The following is a 24,501-nucleotide window of genomic DNA, read 5'->3' as shown; positions in this document are numbered from 1 at the left end:
ACAAAAGAACAAACATAATGGTAGTATTAAGGTCAATTCATAATTCACTTTTCCATGTGTGTTTTCAGGCAGCATATAGGATGAGAGATGCAAATTTCGTTATCAAGGGTTTGCGCCAGGTGGCTACGGATGGTGCATGTGCAGCTCAGAATTTTTATTGTCCGGCAGAGATATTATGCATCGCTGTGCATCGACTGCGCATGTGCATGGAAATTGACTAGGAAATTATTTCCAGTAGGTGGCAGCACAGAGTTTCACAGAGCAGAGGTCAACCAAGGAAGTGTAGAAGCGGAAGAATTGTTGAAAGAGATGTGCGCATATATAATTTCTATTGTCCAGATAATTTATACTTTCCTGACATTCACTGGGGTATATGTTATTTTCAAAAGCAACACTATTCCGGAATTTTGAAATCTTGGCGATGAAATTTATTGGGGTAGGTACCAGCTAATTTTATCGTAAGAATTTCAGATTTGAAAATGCCGGATTATGCTGTATTACCTTAATACCTCCGAAGCCTATACAGTTTACCCGTTTCACTACACTGCTGTATCTGTGCTTGTTGCAATACATCTGCCCTCTCTAGCTCTGGTATAATATCACTGCTGTATGCATGCACTGACCGGGACTATCTGGGTCCATGGCCAAATGTAATATGAACACAAGTTTCCGCACGCACAACCATTCGCGGACAGAATGCACAATGATAATATGGTACATATTATACGGCACAAATGTACAAATATGTTTCTAAGCATGTATGTACATTGATGTGTATATCTATTTAATACGTACAGTGCACTATATGTCTACTCTTGAATATATATTTGTGTGTCTATTTTAATGTGCAGGAATACAGAAATGTGTTTACTTAGAAGTCACAACTATCCAAACACTCCCATATGTGTAGGCGTACACTGTCCATTAAAAGAAAATCCTTGAGCATTTCTTTTAAAGAGCCTCCACATGCAGCTGCACTTCCAAATACTGTCCTTCCTCAGCTCTCCAGTTGGGTTACTAAATAGGTGTTAGTCATGTGATCCAGAAAATTAGAGAGCTTGTCAGGGGGCATCATGGGCTGGGCCAGAATCATGTTTCTAAAAATTATTAATAGCTCACCTCTCCCATTTAACTGTGTAAACTGATGCCCCAACAAGCCTCAGTCTCTGCAGCTCCATACATATATGTAAATATGATCATGTGTGTTGTGTCTCACTTTAAAGCAAAGCCTTCTTTCAAGTGCTTTGATTTCCATCTTGCCTCCTGCTCTTGAATAAGTGTCCCAGCGGCGCAGTACATGTCTGCTTTTGTCTCATTAATGTCAACAAACTGAACTCCTACAGAAAATCCTCTTGTGGAATCACACTGCATGGCAGGTTTGCCACTGCAAGAAAGCACTGTTGCAGTAGAATGGCTTCAGTTCCCACTGGAGTTCATTTTTTATAAAAACTGCGTTTATGGGCTGTGAGCTATGTTCATTTTCATAAGTGGGCCTCTACCTATCTAGATTATGTCAGAAAAATAAGAACTGTATCATGAGATATCAGTGTGCTCAATAGCATCAGTTTTGTATATACAAATATATGATGCAGAACAAGTTTTGATTCATTTTTTTTAGTATATTTGTGCATACTTGTTTTAACGCATACATAGGCAAGATGTTCTCCGCAGTCCCACAGTATTGTACGATGATACCTGTTCACAATTAATTGTGTGTGTCTTATGTTCTGCAGATTTATCTTGCGTGTCAAAACAAAATGTATTCAGTCAGACACCAGCCCAGCCCTTTTTCCAGCCACTGGCACTGACTCTGGGCATCTGCTGTTCCCATGGAGATGGAAGTCTGTCAAATCCAAGACGACACACATTTCATTTTCCCTGCCCCTCCTCCTGTGGTATTCCCCAGCTGCCATCTCAGTCCCCACCGGGATCACTCATAAACATACACACAGCTATATGTATAACTCATGCATATATATATATCTACCCACACAGAAACCGGAGCCGTGTCACGGCAGAGTGAGTGACACTTTGACCTTAGAGCAGAGATGTACAATAGAAATTATTTAATGTGTTTACCACTGCAAGAAGTATACTTGTCAACATCATTAGGATCTTCATCAGCTGCATCATATTCTGTGCAGCACCTGAGCTGCACCCCAACACCCTAGTGCTGCCCCTCTTGGGACAGCCACTATTTCTCACTGCCCCTGCATTCTCACTGTCCCTACATTCTCACTGCCCCTGCATTCTCACTGTCCCTACATTCACGCTGCCACTCCATTCTCACTGTCCCTACATTCTCACTGCCGCTCCATTCTCACTGTCCCTACATTCACGCTGCCTCTCCATTCTCACTGTCCCTACATTCACGCTGCCACTCCATTCTCACTGTCCCTACATTCACGCTGCCGCTCCATTCTCACTGTCCCTACATTCACGCTGCCACTCCATTCTCACTGTCCCTACATTCACGCTGCCTCTCCATTCTCACTGTCCCTACATTCTCGCTGCCACTCCATTCTCACTGTCCCTACATTCACGCTGCCACTCCATTCTCACTGTCCCTACATTCACGCTGCCGCTCCATTCTCACTGTCCCTACATTCACGCTGCCGCTCCATTCTCACTGTCCCTACATTCTCGCTGCCGCTCCATTCTCACTGTCCCTACATTCACGCTGCCCCTGCATTCTCACTGTCCCTACATTCACGCTGCCGCTCCATTCTCACTGTCCCTACATTCTCACTGCCACTCCATTCTCACTGTCCCTACATTCTCACTGCCACTCCATTCTCACTGTCCCTACATTCACGCTGCCACTCCATTCTCACTGTCCCTACATTCACGCTGCCACTCCATTCTCACTGTCCCTACATCCTCACTGCCACTCCATTCTCACTGTCCCTACATTCACGCTGCCGCTCCATTCTCACTGTCCCTACATTCACACTGCCCCTGCATTCTCACTGTCCCTACATTCTCACTGCCACTCCATTCTCACTGTCCCTACATTCGCGCTGCTATTTTTAGCTTGCATATGAATGCCCTTCAAAGCCCAATACTGGAAAGGCGTCATAGATTTGTCCCACTCTCACCCCCCAACCTCCCCCCCCCCCCCACCTTCTCTCCTTCCCTGTAATCATATGAAGAACGTATCCTTCACTCAGTGTCTTTCTCACTTAGTGGTTGAAGTATTCTTCTTCAAACAGGTGCCAGTTGTTAAAGATAGACCCTGTCCGGGTCTTTTTTTTACCCACCTCCTGTGGTCGCTCACTCCCCCCCCCCCAGCTTACTTTCTCATGCCATCATGCCCATGCACTTTCTTGTTCACTGCTAACCCTACCCCTTCTGTCCTGCCCCCTCAGCTGTTTGCTCATCTAGGCGTGTGCTTTTTTTTTTAAAAGAGGGACCAGGAGTTGGACCTGCTCTTCTTGGGGCAGCAGGGACCCAAACTGCATCTCTTTCCTCTGTTTTTATTATAATAACAACATAGTTTCTGTGTATTTCTTCAGTAAAGAAACATGAACTGGTGCTGGGTATTTTTGGGGGTCCTCCTTTCTTTAGGAATATTTTCCTGGGGAGAAATTGGTCTGGAAATCCCTGAATATGATGGCCGGGATCGTGTCCATGACCTCAATGCTAAGAACTTCAAGTCTGTGATGAAGAAATATGACGTCATGGTCATCTACTACCATCAGCACGTTGGAAAAAGCAAGGCAGCACAAAAAGAGTTTGAGATGGAGGAGCTTGCACTGGAGGTTAGTAAAAGCTTGAGAGCATAGGGTTAGAGGAAAAAGCAAACTTGACTGATGAAGGTCAGCATGGTGGTAACTACTACCAGGGCCAATGAGGTCGGCATAGCGTATAAGTTAACTAGCATCAGGATAGGGTTACCACCTAATGCATGTCAGGGAGGACACTTTGAGCTACGTCAGGTCTTACAAACTACTTTAAAACTGATAAAGCCCTGTTCAGTTCTTCTTGTTTCCTTGAAAGACTCACCCAGCTGTTTCTCATTAACATAAGTGACACCTGCATGATTATAGGAGACTGACCAATCAGTAAACAGCAAAAACTTGGTGCTTAAGTGAAGTCCATGTTATTTTAACTGGAAATGGTAGTTCACAAATCCTGTCCTAGCTCAAAGTATCTTTTCTGACATAGATTGTGTGCTAACACTACATCAGGAGCACAAGCCTGATGCATTATATAAGCAGATAATTCACAGGTAGCTAATCATGATAAGAGGTGAAAATGTTAAACAATAGTCACAGTCAATACTGGCAGAATTTTAATGTGTGTTCAGTAAAAGACAATTTGTGAAATGATACAGCAGCTAAACTAGCTCCGGTTTGCTGTGAACCGAATTAATGCCTGGAATAAAAGTACTGCAAGTACTGCAAAAAATGTGAAACCTGTTGCTGGGGAGCAAAAGTAGATCCCTAGTAACATGAGTCTGAGGAGACTGAGTTGCAGAAGAGTAAGTCCAGAGCGATGAATGAAACAAAATGGGTGTTTAAACAAAAATATTCTTATGAGGAGTATACAGGTGCGCGCACATCCTTAAGGCAGTGTGGGTGAGTATCTGCATCATGTTCGAGCATCACTTCAGTTAAAGTTAAAATCACCAGTACAAAAGCAGAGCAGCAGCTGCAAAGATGACAGCATGAGGAGGCTCCTTGCTGTCAAATGTGCAGCCGGGTCAGTGATATACGGGAAACTCAGCCCATATCGTTAGCATGTAATCCACTGGCAGATCTCCTCCTTTGCAACCTGGAAGTGGAGGGGAAACACAACAACAACAACAACAACAACACTAAACATGCTCTCCCCTCTCTCTATGTTCTACAGCATAACATAACCCTATAAGAGTTGACAGAAAGTTACAGTGTTCAAGAAATTGAACAGTTGTTGGTGCATGCAGCTCAGGTTCACCTTTATCTTAAGAGGAAGCTCAAATAAATATCACCCTTCAATGGTTGTTGATGTGTCCGTATGCAGAATTCCAAATGCCCTGAACATGTTCAATTAGCAAACCAAGATGAATTTAGAGAAAGACAAGTGAGCACATGTGGTGCATATGTGCCTTCTCAGATAACATCTTGGAAGGGTTAAAGCCAGGTCTTGTGCTCTTGTGTGTTTTGAGCTCAGCTACCTTGGAGATTTGTCTGCTTGTCAATGCCCCGCAGGACTGTTTTAATACAGAATGACAGATGATTCACTGGGATACACAGAAGAACAAATTTCAGAAATATATCACAGTATCAGTTTCGGAAACATTTCTCTTTGTTCTCTCAGTCCTTGTATTTGTGACTGATCCTGTTAGCAACTAGACCGAAAGTCTGGATGAACAATCTGTGAAGGGAATCTTAGTTTGCTTTGGTAGCTTGACATTAGTTGGCAGATTCCACATGACTTGTTTGAGATGAACTGGCTATAAGTGCTTTAAATGGGAAATATCTGTGTCGGGGCTGCCTTAAGTCCTGTTAAATCAGGTAACAGCAATTAACCTACAGCTAGTAGTCCTCATCCACTGCAGGTTAGCATAGCAAAGAGTATGTGAGATGTTGAGCAGGTTAAATATGACTATCTAGACCAGGGGTGTCAGACTCCAGTCCTGGGGGGCCGGAGCCCTGCACATTTTTGGGTTTCCCCTCATTTAACCCACCTGATTCAAGTCCTTGTGCTAATTAACACACAGCTCTTAAGCTGAATCATTTGTGATAGAACAGGGAAAGAACTAAGCTACACAGGGCTCCGGCCCCCCAGGAATGGAGATTGACAGCCATGATCTAGACTGTATTGGCTCACAAGCCAGTGTTACAATGGACAGCAATCTCAAAGAACTCCTGAACATGAAGTGACACAAGGGACATGACAGCCCTTAACAATATGGAGGTAGTAGTTATGGTTAAGGGTTTGAAATCTCACATGCAGTATTTATAAATATATAAAACCTTTGATAGTGTCCTAAGCATAGTGCATGTCATAAAATTTCTGCTTCAACTTCTAACCTTCACATTGGGGCCAATATGTTGTAGTGTTCCAAGAGTCCAAACCATGGATTTGAGCTATTTTGCCAGGCAGGATGAGTTCAGGCAGTTGTCTTATTTCTGATTGCCTGTCTGTCCCACTAGGATTGGATTCTTTTGAGCTATGAGTATCCAATAGGCAACATCTCCTTCCCTCACATCGAGTGAGATGTAGGTCCTCTGTTAGCATCCCTGTACATAGAGGTATATACATAGTGAATACCAGTTACTGTATTATGCACCTTTTTCATAACACTGACACACTGAATAAGTCTGTAATTGTCATGAACCCGGGTGGTTCTGGCATGAGGGCGTGGCATGAGGGCGTGGCGTGAGGGCGTGGCATGGTGCAGGCTGGGTGAACGAACCACTAGCGGCTCAGGGAACACAGCGGTTTATTCACAAAACTGAAAACACAGGGAATACTACAAAACAAAATGGACCACGAGGGGTCAAAACTAAAAAGAGGGATAACAATGACCAACTTCAAATGGATTAGTGCAACAAGGAGCAGGTAGGCAGGGTACAAATAACACAACTAACATACAACATCACGGACATACAGACATTCATATAATGAACCACTGGGGATCTGAACTAAGGCAGGGACTTAAATACAGAAACAGCAGGTAACGACACAGCAGGAGTGAAACATGAAACATGAAACAATTAACCAATCAGGGAGAACACACAAGGACCGACGCTGAAGACAGGCAACAGGTAAAACTAACTGACAGAAACAGAATCTAATACTGGGGAAATAAGAAAGACCGGTAAAACACAACCAATGCACAAAGCAAGAAACCGAAACGGAAAACAAACCACAAAATCACAGGAACTAGGAAAACTGATACCAATGAAACTCTAGGGAACAAAATACAATAACAGAGGAGGCAGGATTCAAACACACACAACAGAGGGGTTAACAGGGAGCCACAAGCACAACTTATTGAGCCAGCCGCTGTGACCCAGCCATCTAACCATCAAAACACTGTCCTTGTCAGATTCACTCTGATCCTTACACTTGCCCAGTTTTTCTGGTTACAACTACAAGAACTGACTGTTTTTATTTGCCTAATATACAATGGCGCCCTTGACAGGTGCCATTGTAATGAGATAATCAATGTTATTCACTTCACCTGTCAGTGTTGGGGCATTTTTCTTCACATCCTCTGGAAAGCTGCGCATAAAGTCACCTTATTCGCACAGGTCCTTATATGTACGTGGCATGATTTGTTTCATATGTGAGCCTCGTCATGGTTGCCCACACGTGAGCCAGCCCCTTAGGCAGGCCGGGGAATCTATTTGTGAATGCTAGGCAGGCAAAGAAGCTGTAAGTAAACACGGCATGGTTCACCTCACAAGATGGCCTCTGACTCTGCCTTCTCGGCTGAGCAGGAGGCCCGAATAGTACTGTACCTGTCAGCGAATCCCAAACACACTGCCAAAATAGTCTGTGACAGCAGGAGCCTGGTATCTAAATTTAACTATATCTGCTGCCACCCAGTTCTCTTCTTTCTGAAACTACTACTACAATTAAATTTTTAATTCTGTCTATACAGATATGTTAGAGTAATTCTTTCATTTTATTCAGCAACATGGACTGCAGTTACCAATATTTTGCCAATTCCATAAAACAGTGTAAGTCATAGGGCATTGTTCATGTGATTAGTTACAGCCCTGGGTAATGTCACAGCACAATAACAACATGTTTTCTATTAATATGAGAATAAATAGCTATAGACTGCAAAGAGCAAACATCAGCGATGTTATATCTTGAATAACAGCCTATTTAAAGATATTCTGTATTTCTGATGGCATGTAATGGAGCAGGGGTGAAGCCCTCATGGTTTCTTACAGAAAAACTGGAAAAGGAAAAACAGTCCTTCATAGTATAGACTGATACAGTTTGATAAACTGATTCAAATGATTAAAAACTACACCCCTGTCAAAGTTTGACATTGAGCCACCTGGTGGAGGCAGAGGGTAATTGCAGTGACATCTAATCCTTTTGGGTTCCTACTGTAGCTGTGCATAAATTTGTCACATTCAGTTCTTGGTGCAGGCTTTTATTCGAATATCACCGCTTAAGTGCATAAATTGTTAATGGTTTGCACATGTGAATAATTATTCCAAATATAGATATGAAGTATATCTGAAAATAGCCCAGAAAAAAATCTCACAGAAAAAATAATGTGTATAAATTGTATAATTAAATGAGGATTATCCTCCTGAGACCCAAGGAAAAAAGTGTCCTTCAATTTTAGGTTATTTGTGACTTTCTATGTCTTTGGAGGAAATAAGACATCTTACAATTTAGATTTTTTCAAATTTATTTTTATTTTTAATTTCACAGCATGTCCTCTTTAGTGTACAACAGGAATCAATATGTTTCCTTACATCAGTGAAAAGATGCAAAAATAAAATGTCCACCACAATGGACATAAATGAATGGGTGGGGTCTCAGGAGGATAAAATTATATAATTAAATGAATAAACCTGGAATCAATGCTAGTGTTTCTGTATCATCTTCTGTTCTGTTTTATATTAAAGAAGAAATTGTTCAGATTCTTTTTCTAAGTTTGAACTGTAATTATTACAATTTCCACATGCCATTCCATAAAGATACGAGATAGCAAATCCAAATTTCAAGATTCAGCCAAATCTGAATCCTATTAATGTGATGTAGTATGGATTATGATCACCGAATATTTTTTTTAAATTATCCCTTTTGTTAGCCTACAGGCCTAATATGAAAAAGCTAACATACCTTGTAACGTGTTCATTCAAACTCCATTACTAATGGAAACTGGCTAACAAATATGAAGCAATTGACAGTTGTGCAGAATTAAAAAATGAGCAAATATTAACAGAACAGATTAGTTCCAAAAAAGCAAAATCATAGCATAAAATAATACAGGTTAAAAATTCTATAGTTATCTCATGAAATTACAATTTTCTTCTTGTCCTAGACCTCATGTCAGACTCTTGTAGAAATATAAAAATTATAGAATTATAATGAGTGAACATTTCAAAGGTTATACATTAAAAAGGCATCCTTCAACATGAAATGATCTCCTGCAGGGAAATTTTAGTTACATTATAGGATGTAATAGCCAAGACAGCTTAATAGGCTATACAGATATATACACAGAATGTTTCAAAATGTACCTAAAAATAGGATGTTGTCAAATTTAACAGCAGCCAACATCTCAAGTTTAACTCATGTCATATTCATATGTGACATGCAGGATTATGAAATGGGCCATGGTCCAGTTTTGGACAATTTTATCTCTAAGATAAAAGAGATGCTTATTGATTTTCATGGAAATCCTTCTGTCAGGTCATCAACGTTTATTAGTGGCGTAGCTATAGAGACAGTAAGCCAATTTTGATACTTGGGCACCATCCTGGATGACAAAATGACTTTCGGTGCAATGCAGACTCCTTCTGCAAAAAGGGCAACCAGAGTAACTGAGAGGTTTTACTGTTGATAAATCTCTCTTGAAAATTTTTTGCTCCTCTTTTATTGAATCAGTTTTAACTTTTGCAATGATTTGTTGGTTTTGGGACCTCAGCATGGTTGAAAATATGCTGGGGAAGATTGTTAAACTAAAAAAAAGACTACTGGCACTAACCTGAATAACCCTGGTCATGTTTATCAAATTAGAGCCATTCGGAGGTCAAAGGTCATTCTGGCAGATACTCAACACCCTCTTCAGACAGAGTTTTGCGTGCTGCCATCAGGGATGAGGTATTACTAATTCTAGGACACCTGAGATAATTTGTTCCGTCAGCTGTTGGGTTTTAAACAAGCTGTAGGTTTTGGGCAGGGTTTTATATGTTTCAATAGGACTAATCCACTTTTAGTGTTTCATACTTATTTGTAATTTTAATATGATGTCATGTATTGTATTTATGTTTTTTTCTAAATAGCTTTTATATATTTTATTATGTGTTTTGGTTGTGTTTCCTGCTGCCTGCAAACCACATTGCCCTTTGGGGGACAATAAAGCCAATCTATTGTAATCTAATCTGAAATGAGCATTTCCTTTAAGGAAAATAATCCATTATGCATTTAGTGGTGCAAGACGGTTCTTGGTTGCGAATGTCAGAGCGAATTCTGCAGTGGTACTAAGCAGTCTCTCACTTGGCAACAGACGTTGGTGAAGGGCAAACAATGGGGAACAGTGATAGTGCGCCTTCCACCAATGAAGTTGATACTCAGATCAGGAATTGAGATGTTTGACGACAAAAGCACATATCTGTTTCTTTTACCTTGAAATACTGCCATATCGATTTTTTTTGGTTGTCTGTTTGCCAACACGCACGCCCTTTTAAGTAGGCTTTGTGAGATTAAGTTTGGTTAATATTATGGCAGAATGTTCAGCAGACACACTTTCAAAAATGAGAATGGAATTCAGGATTCATAGTATCTCCAATAAAGATGGATATGTTAGTACAAAGGAATTTATCTGCAATAAATCTTTGCCCAGAAAAAATATAGATATTCCTTATTTGAATACTCACAAACATAGCAGAATTACTGAGAAATACTGCAGAAATATTTGTTTGTTGTTTTTTATAAAAATGTCTTAATCATGCAAAATGTATGCAAACATCAAGTACTCCACATGATTGTTTGGTGGGCAGGAAACCTCAAGTGTACTAAAGGGATTGCTGTTGTACTGTGGATCTAAGTTCCCTGATGTGTGCTGTGCCTCTAACCTACCAACCGCCCCCCCCAGACAAGATAATTTCCTGAAAATCTAGAATAACGTGACAGGAATTGTAGCAATTCATCACCATATTCATTACTATTAACTGCAGTTTTTGCATATAAATGATTAACTCTCTGTTTCACAGAGGGATGTATTTATAGCAATTTTTAATAATGGGAAGATTAGGATTGATGATAAGTGATGATGAATGCTAATATGTTATTCGTAATTTATGGTACTCAGCAAGAAACTGGTCACATGCAGAATGATGTCACTACCTGGCAAAAGCTCCTGTAACCCCACTTACAAGGGACCAGATCTCCTTGCTAGGGAGCTGCAGGTGTTGGTTCTGGGGAGTCAAGTGCCCTGTTCATATATACACACAGACACACACACACACATACACACACATACACACACTCATTCCTCAATTTATGGCCCATAAATGTTTAAATAAATAAACAGCACATGCTGTATCTTATTACTGTTACCTTATAAATGCTACTTGATGAACTGTTGTATAAAAGCAATAACGTTCCCGAAGCCGTGCGGTTGTACTCCGATATATCCTGGCTGTGATTGCCTGCGGCCTCGTGCCCATGACCAAATCACAGCCATGATATACTGGAGTACAACCGCACTGCTTCTCGTATGTTATTGCTTACACACACACACATATATAGAGAGAGAGAGCAGCAAACTGCAGCCTGGTTCTTTTCCATTTCTCATTAATGAAGGGCTCCTTCTTTGCTTTATGGGACTTCAGTCCTGCTTCTAGGAGCCTGATATGAGCTGTCCTAGCAGTGCACTTCACACCTGCACTTAATGTTTCCCGTTCCTTTTGAAGGTCACTTGATGTTATCCTACAATTCATGAGAAACTGTCAAATAAGTTAACAGTCATTTCTGACATTAGAAAGTTGATTCCACCATCTGCCTGGCTGGTTTCTGGTCATTCCTGCTTCAAATTATTCTTGTGTGCTGCTGTCTTAGACATTTTGAACCTGGAAGCAACCTGCTGCTCAGCGTAGCTGTTGAGACTGGTGAGCGAGCGAGCCGGGAAGCAGGCGAAGCAAGCCGAGAATGCAGGCAAACGGGGTTTATTCCGGACAACAGGACAGAAACACCTACAAACATCAATGACGGATCTGGGGTAACGTACTCAGACGCGGACTAAATACAGAAGACAAGCCACAATAACAAGGAACAGCTGGGCACGATCGGGGAAGCACACGTGGATAATGAGGGGGCGTGGCACACATCGGGAGCGGACGGAGCAGGGCGTGACAGTAGCCTTCTGCCAACAAAATCACGATTAAACCAGGATTTAAAAATGTATACTTGTTTAAAAATATAGAGTGGTCTTTTAATTTTTCCCAAAGCTGCATGTGTGTGTGTGTATATTACAGTATATATTGTATATTTTTAGACTAGGACTGTATTTAGAAGTAACTACTCTAGTTGTTGTAACTAATACTTATAGTGACTACTAATTAGTTACTATAACCAACAAATATGAAGCCTGTATTGTAGAACATGTGCTTCATTAGTCCTCAGAACAATAATATATGCCACATACTAGGCCATTAAGATCTTTAAAAATAACAGGTAGCAGTGTGGAAACTGTGCATATCTGTGCCAGCGGGAACTTATCATGATCTATTAATTACGAACAGTCACATTTTCACATCATAAACTACAGTATATCTTTTATTGTCCCTAAATATTTAAGTAGGCCTTCAATGTTAGAAATTTAAATTAGATAACAATAACGAAACATGAAATTCGTTTACACACTGGAATTTGAAAAATGAGTTATAATAATAAATATTTTCCAAGTAACCGGTATCTGGGTGTTTGATCCTGTATTGGCTCAAGTAGAGGGACGTAGGAATTTGTCTCTTTGCCTTCCCTGTGTTGATCTTCATAGCTTGGAGGTCACAGTATAGGGTCAACCACCGGGCGATGCCCCTGGAGATGGGGGGGGGGGGGGGGGGGGGGCTTGCTCAAGGGCTGATGGACATGTGACTGTTCTGCAGAGACTGGGGCACAAACCAGCCACCTTTTGGTCACAGGCACAGACTTAGCCCATTGAGCCATTCACCCCCCCCCCCTGTATTTGTAATGAGAATGAATAGAGACAGTGGGTTTTTTCTCTAGACTGCCCTTTGGTTTTCCTACCACAACTAGAGAACACTCCAGAACAATCACAAGTTACATTAATGTACCTGTATAAAGAAAAATGTCACTGCCAGAATTATGTATGATGTCAAAATAAATCATGGATTGTCTGATTATTCATCATAGTGGTCAGTGGGCAATGCCACCAGGAGAAGTGGTGACTATTCCACTGGCTGCAGTATGAATAGAGGAAAGTTTCCATTTAGAGAACAGAATGGTTTCCTCCCTATAAACACATCAATTGAGTGTGACTAAGAGACATGCTTTAGGTAAAATGTAATTGTAAAATGTCAGCATTGTGGCAATTATCAATCAACTGTTGATGCCTGTGTAAAAAAAGGCTGATCAGGCAACCCATTAGAGTGTAGTCACCTAATTAGCTAATTAGTTTGATTTTCCATTAGTAATAGTAATACCTCCTGCTCGGTAATTTAAGTAAGCTACATTTATAGCCACTAAATCTTCATGAAGATCTAGGTGGCTATCACTCCTCTAGTGGATTTAAAGGGCTCTTCTCTTTTTCCTGATTAGACATCATCCTTAGTCTGAATAATAAAATTTGGATTGAGACAAACATATTTTATGGGAGCAACAAATCTTTTCCCCTTGGCAGACCTCTAAAGATGTAAACACAAGCTGAATTCATTTTGAGTTAAAAGAATTAGACCAGCATGGGACAAAGTTTGGAAAGTCTATTATTCATGTTCATAGATTGATATCAATATACAGTACTGAATATCAGAATATCCACTTTTTCCTTTCTTAAACATTATCTTAAACAATTTTTTCCTACAAATGAACTAGCTATGTGAAGATTCACATAACCATTCTGAACTGTACTGATAATAGTTTCGAAAAGAAAGTTTTAAAAGGTCTACACTTTCCATTTTAATGTACAGTTGGTTTGATACAATGCAGATGTTCTAAAGTGTTGTCATGTATAGCATCTGGTATATTTTAGCAGTGTGATCAATCAGAGAGCCATGCTTGATGACCCCCGCTTGTTGCTTGTTGCCCCTCGTTAGTCTTGGTATATAAGTACCTGTTTGGTTTGTCAGCCCCAGTCCGGTCATTAATGTCACTCCTCCTGTCTGCCTGTGTCCTTCCCCATACTAGCCTACTCGATTTGACCCCTCACAATCTTGCTGTCTTTCTTTGCTCCCGTTTGATTAATTAAAGACCCTTTTGTTTGCCAAACAACTGCTATCGAGTCTTTTGTCCCGCATGTTGTGACAGAATGACCTGAATCCAAAAAAAAACCCCGACAGTCTGCACCTCCATTCCATCTTCCACGCCGCCCTGCATCCAGCAAACTTTATACCCCGAGTGCCTCGGATCCGGGGGTTGAACGAGTTACTGTACCACTGCCGTGGGAGCCACCATGCCTTCAAGTGAAGCATACCAATCAGGAGTGGAGGAGTAATCCCATGATCTGGAGGATCCCCGATGCCGAAGCTCTCTTCTGGTCTGCGGAGAGGTGCTAGCAAGACTCACCCTGGACGCGGCGGATCCCCAGGGGGCAGGGAAGGTCCAGCACTTGCTGGCTGATGTGCAGAGAATAGTGGTACACAAGACAACTCAGCCGGCCCTGAATCCGGTCAGTTTGCTGCCTCTCCACTGTGCAAAGCCACTCAACCCACCATCTCTCCGCATTATGAAGCCACTCAGCCTGCCACCTCTCCACAGCATCACGCCGCTCCACCCACCAGCTCCCTGCAGCTAGCCGATGGCCCACCTTATCCCCTGCAGGCTGCCGCCAGGCCAGCAGCTAACTCACCGGTCACTGCCAGACTGTTGCCCGCCAGGCCAGGTTGAGTAGACTTGGAAGACCCTCTGGGCCTTGCCTTAACCCGGCACAACCCGAAGTCCACACCAACCCCTTCCTGAGTCCTGGTGCTGTCAGCAGTGTCAATTGGGGCCATGAAGAGGGTTTGGCTGAGTCTCCCGGAGGGTGATATGGGGGCACACTATCCTTGCCAGCCACCCCGACTCTCATGAACGTAGCTCCTTATGTCAGCCCATGTCCTTCCCCATACTAACCTTCTCGTTTTGACCCCACGTTGCCTCACTTTGTTTCTTTGCTCCCCTTTGGTTAAATAAATCTCCTTTTGTTTGCTGAACAGCTGCTGTTGAGCCCTCCATCCCGCATATTGTGACGATCTGTAACTTTGGCACATCATGGAATTTCAAAAACATTAGCTGTTCTTCAGTTCCTTACTTCAAACTGTTAAGACAAAAAAAAAAAAATACAAAATATGCTAGAACCTACTAGAAAACAGACTTTTGAAAACCATGAATAAAGGTAGTTTAAAAAACAGTTCTAAAAATACAGACGCTCCTCTACTTACGAACTTTCAGCTTACGAACTTTTAGACATATGAACGAAAAGCATTGTAAATTGTGTTCGTTGGGCTCCCGTTTCCTGTCTGCAACATCAATTTTTTTTTCTGCGCACCAGTTTCGCCTACTACAACCTCTGGCTGCTACTCCCACTGCGCAGCATCGCACCGTGCGTACTCCCAGCATCCTAGTTCTTTATACTTGCATATACCCTTAAAATAATGTTGAATAACAACTTATGAACATTTCAAGTTACGAATAGCCGATTGGAACATACAGGTATGTCATTCGTAAGTAGAGGAGTGTCTGTATATAAATACTCTTGCTATAATACAAACTAACCTCCATGAAAGGCAAATCATTAACAACCTAACACGAACTTTCGGTGTTTGAAGTACAGAGTCATGCTCGCCAGTTTTGGGGTGAAGGCTTTAATATTAGATTGGGTTTAACAGTTTGGCAGTTATCTCTTGTCATTTATAGTCACAAAAAGAAGATTCGACTTCTAACTATACTGTGTGCATGGTATGTTCAGTCTTCCAGGCAGTGGGTGCCTCCAACGCCATGACTTCTCTGTCTTTGAGGAAACCGAACAACATGGTATGTAAATATTATATTTTAGTCCTAGTAAAAAAAAGGCTAATTGTGAGCATGAACAGGGCACCACTGGGCTACAGAAAAGCAAGGATAATTTGCGCTGTATGGGCTTTATGGAAATGGACATGGATGCCCGATGACATTTCACTCATAAAGGCCAGTTTCTGAAACACGGGTCGTCTGCAGTGTTACTTTACAGATTCAGGGGATGCTGAGCATTGATAGTAGATTCTTGTGCAAATTACTTAATGAGAAGGTTTGAGGCTGAGCAGAAACATGACATGGTGCTTAATCAGAATTTGGCAGTTAGCGCAGTTTGTGGCGAAGCAGAAATTTCAGCTGGTCCTCGACCTTGTGGAAGAGTCATAATTTCCTTTGTTCCCCAGAACTCATCAAATAGCTCTAATAAAATGCTTCATTTGTAATGAACATGATATTGACAAGTGTTTCAGACCATGAACTCCTCCAGACATTCTCAGTTATGATACTGATATCTCTGTTCCACTCATTTGCTTATTTCCTTATTTCTCTTCCCCAGGTTTAAGATGACTCTCTCTTCCTTTGGTGTATTTATTAATTGACTGTGAATTTTTCTTAGTAATACATTGCAAAGTTTACCTTTACATGATCAAGCTCACATTGTCTGCAATCATAAAATTAATCATATACACTTCATATATAATATATTACATCACACTCTGCCGAATGCAATTAACCATAGTCTATCCATAGTATTAATTGCAAATGAGCCACAAACAGAATTTCATTTATTCCATCTAAGGCAGTTACCAACAATAGACTCCAACTTTCAAATAATGAATTTATCTTTCTTAAGTATCTTTGCCATTTGTTGTTCACTCTGATTCTTCTTGTCTATTAACCATCATTTTAGGAAGTCCTCTATAGATCACTTGATGGCAGTTCACATTGATCACTGTAGGACTGAATGCCATTTTCTTCTTTTAAAATTATTCTTTGGTTATAAAATTGCAGCCTCTATGAGCTCCACTGTGCTACAGAGACATGTTCTGCTACTAGACTTTGAACAACTCTGTCCTCTTTGAATTTCCTTTTGCTTCATCTGGATGAATGTTTCTGGTCTGTGTCGATTGTCTGTGGTCTGAAACCTGACTTTTCTCTACAGTTACTTACCAGCCCAGCTGCACTGACGTACCAGGTATGTCCAGGCACTGTCCATGTTGACTGTACCAAACATTGCCTGTGACTGTGCATTTTCATTGCAGCGAATGTGTTGTTTCTCTGTTGGGGGGGCAGTACAACCGTAAATGATGAATACTCATAATACGTTATTAAGTCATCCATTCATACAGTTATTGATATGTTTTGAGCACATGTTTTAGCTTCAGGTGGCTTCAGGCTCTCATAAAAAATAGAACTTGTCCCATTGGCACCAAAAATAAACCAGACTCTTTGTGTCTTAGTCTTCGTCTATTAAGTCAGTGTTCATGGGGCAAGGTCTTGTGCTGCTGTGAGATGCTGTTGTACCAGCTATTGGCAAGGTGCTTAACTATGTTTATGGTTAAGATAATGGGTAATAATGTTCCTAGTCAAGAGAAATTGCATGACCTTGTATGGCCACTAACCAAAAATCTGCTCATTTCTGGGAATCCTAGTATTAAAATGGTGTTTGCCTGGCTGCGAACGGACAGCAATACTTTTAATTTATTTAATTTTTTATTTTGAATTTCACTCATGGCTGCACTTGAATGATGCACTTGTACAAAATTGGGAGCTTGATAGAGATTACTTTGGACTATGGGTTTTGGTCCTCATGGTTTCATTTTATCTGGATTTTACCAGCACTCACAGATATGGGTTCCACAAAGTCACAGAAGGTCAAATGCAGGGACCTATTTCGTGACTGACGGTGACTGGATAGCTTAGTGACACAAATGAAAAACATCGAGTTTGACAGATGTCAGATTTTAGATTTAATGCAACATAATAAAATATGAAAGAATTCAATAATTTTCTATTACACAGCTTAGCTCTCAGCAGCTGGTACCCCCCAAAATCTGGTAATGCATGTTGTAAATGGGAGGGTCTGCAAGCTCTGTCATTAAGGAGAAGTATTTAAGCTGAGGATGGATGTGAGCTGCAATGTATTCAGGAAATCATGGGGTCATTTTGGTCTAGGGCCTTTCACATTTCTGATCACTTTGAACCAGTTGGAACCCAACACAGATGCTACCTTCTGATTGGTGTGAGACACTGTCAGTAGGTTTCCAGAATGCAAGGTTAGTTTCTGGCTTCTATACTAAGCCTGTGTAAATCACTAAGTCAGTTCTCAACCAGTCCAAGTCCAAGGAGCTTCAATTGGTCTAATTACTGAAAGGCAAAATTTGGACACAGTAACAAATAAACTCCTACAGTACTGTATTTAGAATACCTCCAGAACAGTGTAATGTGATATGACCCTGTTTCGGTGTAATGGTCATCCTTGTTCAAAGAATTCAGACAAAATTATCCTTGTTTAAATACTGCAGGAAAGGATAAATATATAAAAATCATATATCATATATATATATATATATATATATATATATATATATATATATATATATATATGACCACAAAGAGCTTTGGTTGGCGTAAATCTAGGATGTGAAGCTGCAGCCATCACATTGGACACTCTGCCAAGCAACAGAAATAATCAGAGAAGGTCCTCTGATTATTAAGTCCTACCATGACTTCCAAAATTTGCTGCTATTCCAGGTGACTCACTGAATCTACAGTATTTCTCTCTGCACTGCATAGCTTGCCGCACAGGTCCTGGACGATCTTGACGATGAGGACATCGGCTTTGGTCTCGTTGATGAGAAGACAGACGGTGCCGTTGCCAAGAAGCTGGGTAATTTTTTTCGCACTGTTTTGTCTCAAGCACCTCAATTCCAACTTTCATTTGACTGTCCTTCTGAAATTTGTTTATGTTCCTGATCTGTTGGTCTCTTCAGACCCCTTACTCAATGTATCCTTCCATTGCACTCTGTTGTCCCATATGTCCGTCCTCTTGCCCTTTCTTTGTCTCACCTACTCCCACTACAAGTCCAAGTCCAAGGATCTTCAATTGGTTTAATTTCTGAAAGCCAGAATTTAGAACATAAGAAATTTACAAACGAGAGGAGGCCATTCGGCCCATCAAGCTTGTTTGGGGAGAACTTAACTAATAGCTCAGAGTTGTTAAAATCTTATCTAGCTCTGATTTAAAGGAACCCAGGGTTTTAGGTTCTGCTACACTAGCAGCTGTGTAAAGAACTGCTTCCTCAAATTTGTTTTAAAATGTTCTCCCGCAAACACATTGACAAATAATCTCCTATGAAATACTTTGAATACCTCCATGAACAGTTTAGTGCAATGTGACCCCATTTCAATGTGATTGTGTCATGCATGTTCAAAGAACTAAGATGAACTTAGCTCAGCTTTTGAGATAATAATACATCAATAGAAAATTATATAAAAACTACACCCTTATTTCACTGACATGCTTTTCTTTTTTATCCACCATAGGTCTGGATGAGGTGGAAAGCATCTATATTTTCTATGACAACGAGATCATTGAGTATGATGGCGAGCTGGCAGCAGACACCCTGGTTGAGTTCCTATATGATGTAAGCCAAACTTAGAAGTTCTGTGCAAACAGTAGTTCATTCTGATAGATAAATTTTCTGCAGTCACATTTTATGTGTTGCATTAAAAATATATGCAAAAATTAAAACTTATTACACTAAGCTTAGGGTTCACCTTCACCTCAACCTTAACCATTAACAGATTTTGTTGAGGCTTAATATTTATTCAGTTATTCTTAAACAATTTGCTTTGGTTAAAGTGAAGTGTTTACGTCAGTTCTTGCAGCCTTTTGTGTTGGAGCCCGGTAGCCGATGAGGGCCTCTAGTGGCTACAAGTGGCTCAAAACTATGACATGTTCAGCTCAAATCACTACATGACCTTCTGCAATATTATGCCAATATCATGTTATTGCTATTTTAACAGGTCATTGAGGACCCTGTCGAAATAATTTATAATGAACGAGAACTCAAAGCTTTCCACAGAAATGAAGAGGACATAAAACTTGTGGGGTACTTTAAGAATGAGAAGTCTCCTCGTATGTACACAGAATCAACCTACTTAAATATTTTCAAATGTTATTGAATTGCATGTCTGTTTGTGGTTTCTGCCTACACTTTGGTCCTCTTTCTCCAGACTTTGTTGAGTATGATGATGCAGCTGAAGAGTTCCACCCTTTTGTTAAGTTTTTTGCAACCTTTGACACCAAGGTATGGAAACCCAACAAAATTCATTTTAAACTAAATACATTTCTAAAACAAAACGCAGTGGTCCATCTCTATAATTCTCTGTAACACTCTGAGCAATGCATGTACAGACCAACATCAGGAGTAGCTCATAATTATTTCTGCTCTGGCTCCATAGTCACATGTTGTTACCCTTTCCATCCATCTAGATTGCCAAGAAGTTGGACCTGAAGATAAATGAGGTTGACTTCTATGAACCATTCATGGAGACGCCTGTTGAAATCCCTGGGAAGCCCTATACAGAAGCAGAACTTGTTCATTTCATTGAAGGACATGACAGGTAGGACTGAAGCCCCCCCGCTTGGTCTTGTATGGTGCAGTGAGTCGGAGTCGGGGGTGGGGTGGGTGCACGGTAGTGGATAGCAGCAGTGAAGCTTGCTGGGGGGTGGTACCAGTGGCTGCCAATGTTGCCTTATTACTGGCACTGGAGCAAAGATAAGGGACAGTACACAGTGACACACTGTATATGGACAAAAGTGTAGACACACTTATTAATTAAAACAGTGGTCGCCAGTTTGCAAAATGAAAAAAAATAATAGGTTGTAGACCACTGCTGGACTGTTCTATGTGCCACCACATGCACAATGTAGATGGAAGCCTAATTGATTGGACAATCAGACCGTCATCTTTCCCATGCCCCCCTGGCCAGCAAAATAAATCTTCAGGAACCCCCTTTACTCTCGGTTGGCAAAAATTCAGTTGCTCCCCCAGATTACATTCTCTGTAAAACTAGCTCTCACTGTAAATTAGAGGAATTTCCTAATTAAGCCCCACGCACTAGTGACATAGGTGTGTAATATAAATACACCTCAGTCCTTAGCAGTGTGAACATTCAGAAAATCTCCTGCAGCAAGCGTTTGAAGCAGAATGGGTGGTTTTATAGAAGAGGTTAGTGGCAAGTCAGTTTGGCACATTTCTGCCTTGAGAGAGCCGCCCTGGTCAGCCTGCAAGTGACGTGATTGTGAAGGTCACACTAGCTTACAGAAAAGGACCTGATTAGCCAGCATGGATACCCAGCCTGAATGGCAGCAAATCCCACCAGCTACGCTCCAACATTTAATAGCAAGCCTTTCCAGACAAGTGGAGGCTATTATAACAACATAGAGTGGATCAACTTCATATGGATTCCCTTGGTTCCAGAATGAGATGTAGGACAAGCTGCTGTCCCTGTATAGTGTAGCTCAAGAACACTGGTTAGCTAATATTGCTGTATATGTAGATTTTTTTTGATCAAGGGCATTACTTTCACTGTATATAATAATATAACTCATATGCCAGTGTCACGGCCCGCTCCGTACGATCCTTGTGTGTGCCACGCCCACCTCGTTACCTCATGTTTATGACTGATTGTTCTCCACTGTTGCTCGTTAAACTCAGTTTGCCTTGTGTATTTAGTCCACGTCTCGGTTAGTTTCCCCCAGATCTGTCATCGTCTAATGCTTGTGAGTACCAGTCCTGTCTGTTCTTCCGTAATAAACCCCGTTCTTCCGTCAACCTGGCTGCTCTCGCCTCCATTGCCTGCTCGCCGCTCGCACAGTGTGACAGCCAGAACATGCAAAAAACAGTGACAAATGGAATTGCATATGAGATTTAGGTACTTGTTGGTCTGCCATAAAATATTTTGATAAAATGAGCTTTAGCCTCAGTAGAACAAGAAAAGCAGGATGTTGTATGTTTCTTGCTGAGAATTTGTTATTGAACAACTGTTTTTTTATCTTTTTGTTAAATTTCAGACCAACTCTTAGAAAGCTGGAGCCCCATAGCATGTATGAGACTTGGGTAAGAATCGTTCATCAATGCATATTTCATATCTGCATATTACCGATTGCATCATACTATATATTTCACTGATGACCTGATCTAATTGCAGTCAAAAGGGGAAGACAATGACACAGCTACAGAAGTGAATTGTATTGTTATATTATATGCTATTGTATGCAAAGCTCCAAAAGTAACATGTAACAAAGCTGTTTTATAATCTGTTATTCAGGAGGATGATATAGATGGTCAACACATTGTTGCATTTGCTGAGGAGGATGATCCAGGTAGAATGATTATCATTGATCCTTGTGTGAATTTTGTCCTGAAATTCATTTAATATAATTAAATCTATGATCTATGATGAGAATAAAAAATGAGCAAGGTGTGACACATAATATAATTTATTCCATTTTTATTTATTTTCAAAATAAATACTACTCATAATGAAGTTAAATTAACAGTGTTGTGTTGAAAGTCAATTGAAATTCAATTAACAAACACTATGCTTAATATCTTCTAGATGGTTATGAATTTTTGGAAATTCTAATAGAGGTGGCCAGAGATAACACAGAATACCCTGATCTCAGCATCATCTGGATTGATCCTGATGATTTCCCTCTGGTGAGTGTATAACCAAATGTAGCAGCAAATTTTGGCTTGGATTGAGGAGATGTTTACGTGGAACATAGAAAAACATTTAGAAAATGTAATAACTTTAAGTTTTCTTTTTTCACTAGTGTTCCAACAGATTTTGAAGTTTTTTTTTGCACATTATGATTTCATTTGGTGTAATTATTTTGCTGAATTCTTATGGAAATACACACTTGTAGTATGGATTTGTATGAGTTTCTGTTCATGCTTTGTGTGTCCTCATTATTATCCTAACTGCTTCTCACTATGCTCTCTAGCTTGTCCCATACTGGGAGAAGACATTTGACATCGACCTGTCATCCCCACAGATTGGTGTTATTGATGTTGAAGATGTAAGACAGTCACCTGGCAGACTGAACAATGACATTAATATTGCATAACATCAGCAGCATGCAGATTCAGACCTGTTTGGTTTTTGATGTTGTCATGTCCCTTCTGATCTCAGGCTGACAGCGTATGGATGGCCATGGATGATGATGATGACATGCCCACTGCAGAAGAGCTGGAAGAATGGATTCAAGATGTTATAGAGGGCAAGATTGACCCAGATTTTGATGATGATGATGATGAAGATAATGATGACAATGATGATGACGATGATAATAATGATGACGACGACGATGATGATGATGACGATGATGATGATGACGACGACGATGATGACGACGACGATGATGATGATGATGACGATGATGATGACGACGACGACGATGATGATAGTGATGACGAAGATGAATAAATCCTTATTGTTTGCTTTCAAAGCTATTATAAAGATTCCCTAATACATATTACAGTTTTTATCACATTTTGTTGACTTTTAAAATGAGACCAAAGCTTGACCTTCTAACACAACGCCCTTTACCCTGTGCTCATACCTGTTACCTTGCACATTATGTCCAAATTTAAGAACTTTATCTTTAAAAAGTGTTCATTTTTAATATTTTAAAATTTATTTTTACTCCTTTTTGGTGTTAATTGGATATCAGACCCAGCAGAGAAGCCCAGGTGTCCCAGATTGGACCAGGAGGTGAAAATGTGGATTTTTTCCACCAAGCAAAACTGAGCATTAATTGTCAACAAAAACGTGTTTTACTAGGGAAATATGAAAACAAAAAAGGGAAACTTATAATGGCAAAATATATATCCTGAGATCTCTCTTTAGAGAGAAAAATCCTCTTTTTGGATGAGCTGTGTGCGGGAATTCATGCTTCATGTTTCCTTCTCATCAGAACAACATGATACCTGTCGATACCTGAGACAGAAGTCCACTCCATCTTCTCAAATAAGACTGCCGTTGATTAACTGATTTTACTGATGTTAAGTATATTCTATTTTCTTTTATGTAGTATACCTCATTGCAATGTCTTAAAGCGAGAGTTTAGGAAAGAAATATAATGGAAAGAGTTTTCATTATCTCTAATGTTGTGAATAAGAAAAGGAAAATACTAAAAATGTGTATTTTGTCTCATTCCTTCATGGGCATCTGTGTGTATTGATTTATATCCACTTCCACTGCAACCACTACATTCAATTAGTCCTTAGTAGTGTGAAATACACATAGAGATATAAGTCTCAGATTATTCTCAATTACATTGTCATTGTTCTGGTAAGAGGGAAAAGGTGATATCAGTCTTGCTTTATTCATTTCCATTGTTTATAGCATTTGTCCTGCATTCTGGTTCCATTGACTGTGTTATATTCTTCCCATGTCACATGGGTTAACTTCCATAGTTTGTGCCTTGTGTTAGACATGAATCCTGTCCAGGATAAGTATTCGGAATATAGGTGAATTAGGGCCTAAGACACGGTGCTGATTTTTTAAATGGATACCCCTATGTTGTGTTGCTGCAGTGACAATTAACAGCCATTAGGGGGCAATGAAGAT

The 24,501-nt window shown here is 40.4% G+C and overlaps 1 protein-coding gene across 3 annotated transcripts; it reads left to right on the top strand.

Annotated features, from left to right (window-relative positions):
* The first annotated feature begins 3,345 nt into the window (after positions 1 to 3,345).
* On the top strand, positions 3,346 to 24,087 carry casq1b (calsequestrin 1b). Of its 3 annotated transcripts, XM_072697540.1 has the most exons (13): positions 3,634 to 3,761; positions 15,812 to 15,876; positions 17,018 to 17,050; positions 18,652 to 18,745; positions 19,402 to 19,502; positions 19,885 to 19,996; positions 20,095 to 20,168; positions 20,354 to 20,484; positions 21,938 to 21,983; positions 22,195 to 22,249; positions 22,486 to 22,586; positions 22,874 to 22,948; positions 23,062 to 24,087. In XM_072697540.1, the coding sequence occupies exons 2-13, from the start codon at positions 15,841 to 15,843 to the stop codon at positions 23,353 to 23,355; spliced, it is 1,152 nt and encodes a 383-aa protein (XP_072553641.1). In that variant the 5' UTR covers positions 3,634 to 3,761; positions 15,812 to 15,840; the 3' UTR covers positions 23,356 to 24,087. The 3 variants fall into 3 exon arrangements, with proteins under 3 accessions (XP_023695255.2, XP_023695254.2, XP_072553641.1); XM_023839486.2 differs by lacking the exon at positions 15,812 to 15,876 and having other exon boundaries at positions 3,347 to 3,761; XM_023839487.2 differs by lacking the exons at positions 15,812 to 15,876; positions 17,018 to 17,050 and having other exon boundaries at positions 3,346 to 3,761.
* Positions 24,088 to 24,501: the final 414 nt, after the last annotated feature.

This window comes from Paramormyrops kingsleyae, chromosome 12, assembly GCF_048594095.1.
Source record: "Paramormyrops kingsleyae isolate MSU_618 chromosome 12, PKINGS_0.4, whole genome shotgun sequence".
Taxonomy (NCBI): Eukaryota; Metazoa; Chordata; class Actinopteri; order Osteoglossiformes; family Mormyridae; genus Paramormyrops; species Paramormyrops kingsleyae.
Note: the sequence above shows the minus strand (reverse complement) of the source record. Positions and strands in the feature narration are given on the sequence as shown.

Excerpts from the sequence above, each read along its gene's own strand:
- casq1b (XM_023839486.2), top strand. The coding sequence starts at position 3,525 with ATGAACTGGTGCTGGGTATTTTTGGGGGTCCTCCTTTCTTTAGGAATA. Across the intron at positions 19,997-20,094 it reads TAAGAATGAGAAGTCTCCTC|ACTTTGTTGAGTATGATGAT; the intron begins GTATGTACACAG and ends CTCTTTCTCCAG. Across the intron at positions 22,949-23,061 it reads GTGTTATTGATGTTGAAGAT|GCTGACAGCGTATGGATGGC; the intron begins GTAAGACAGTCA and ends TTCTGATCTCAG.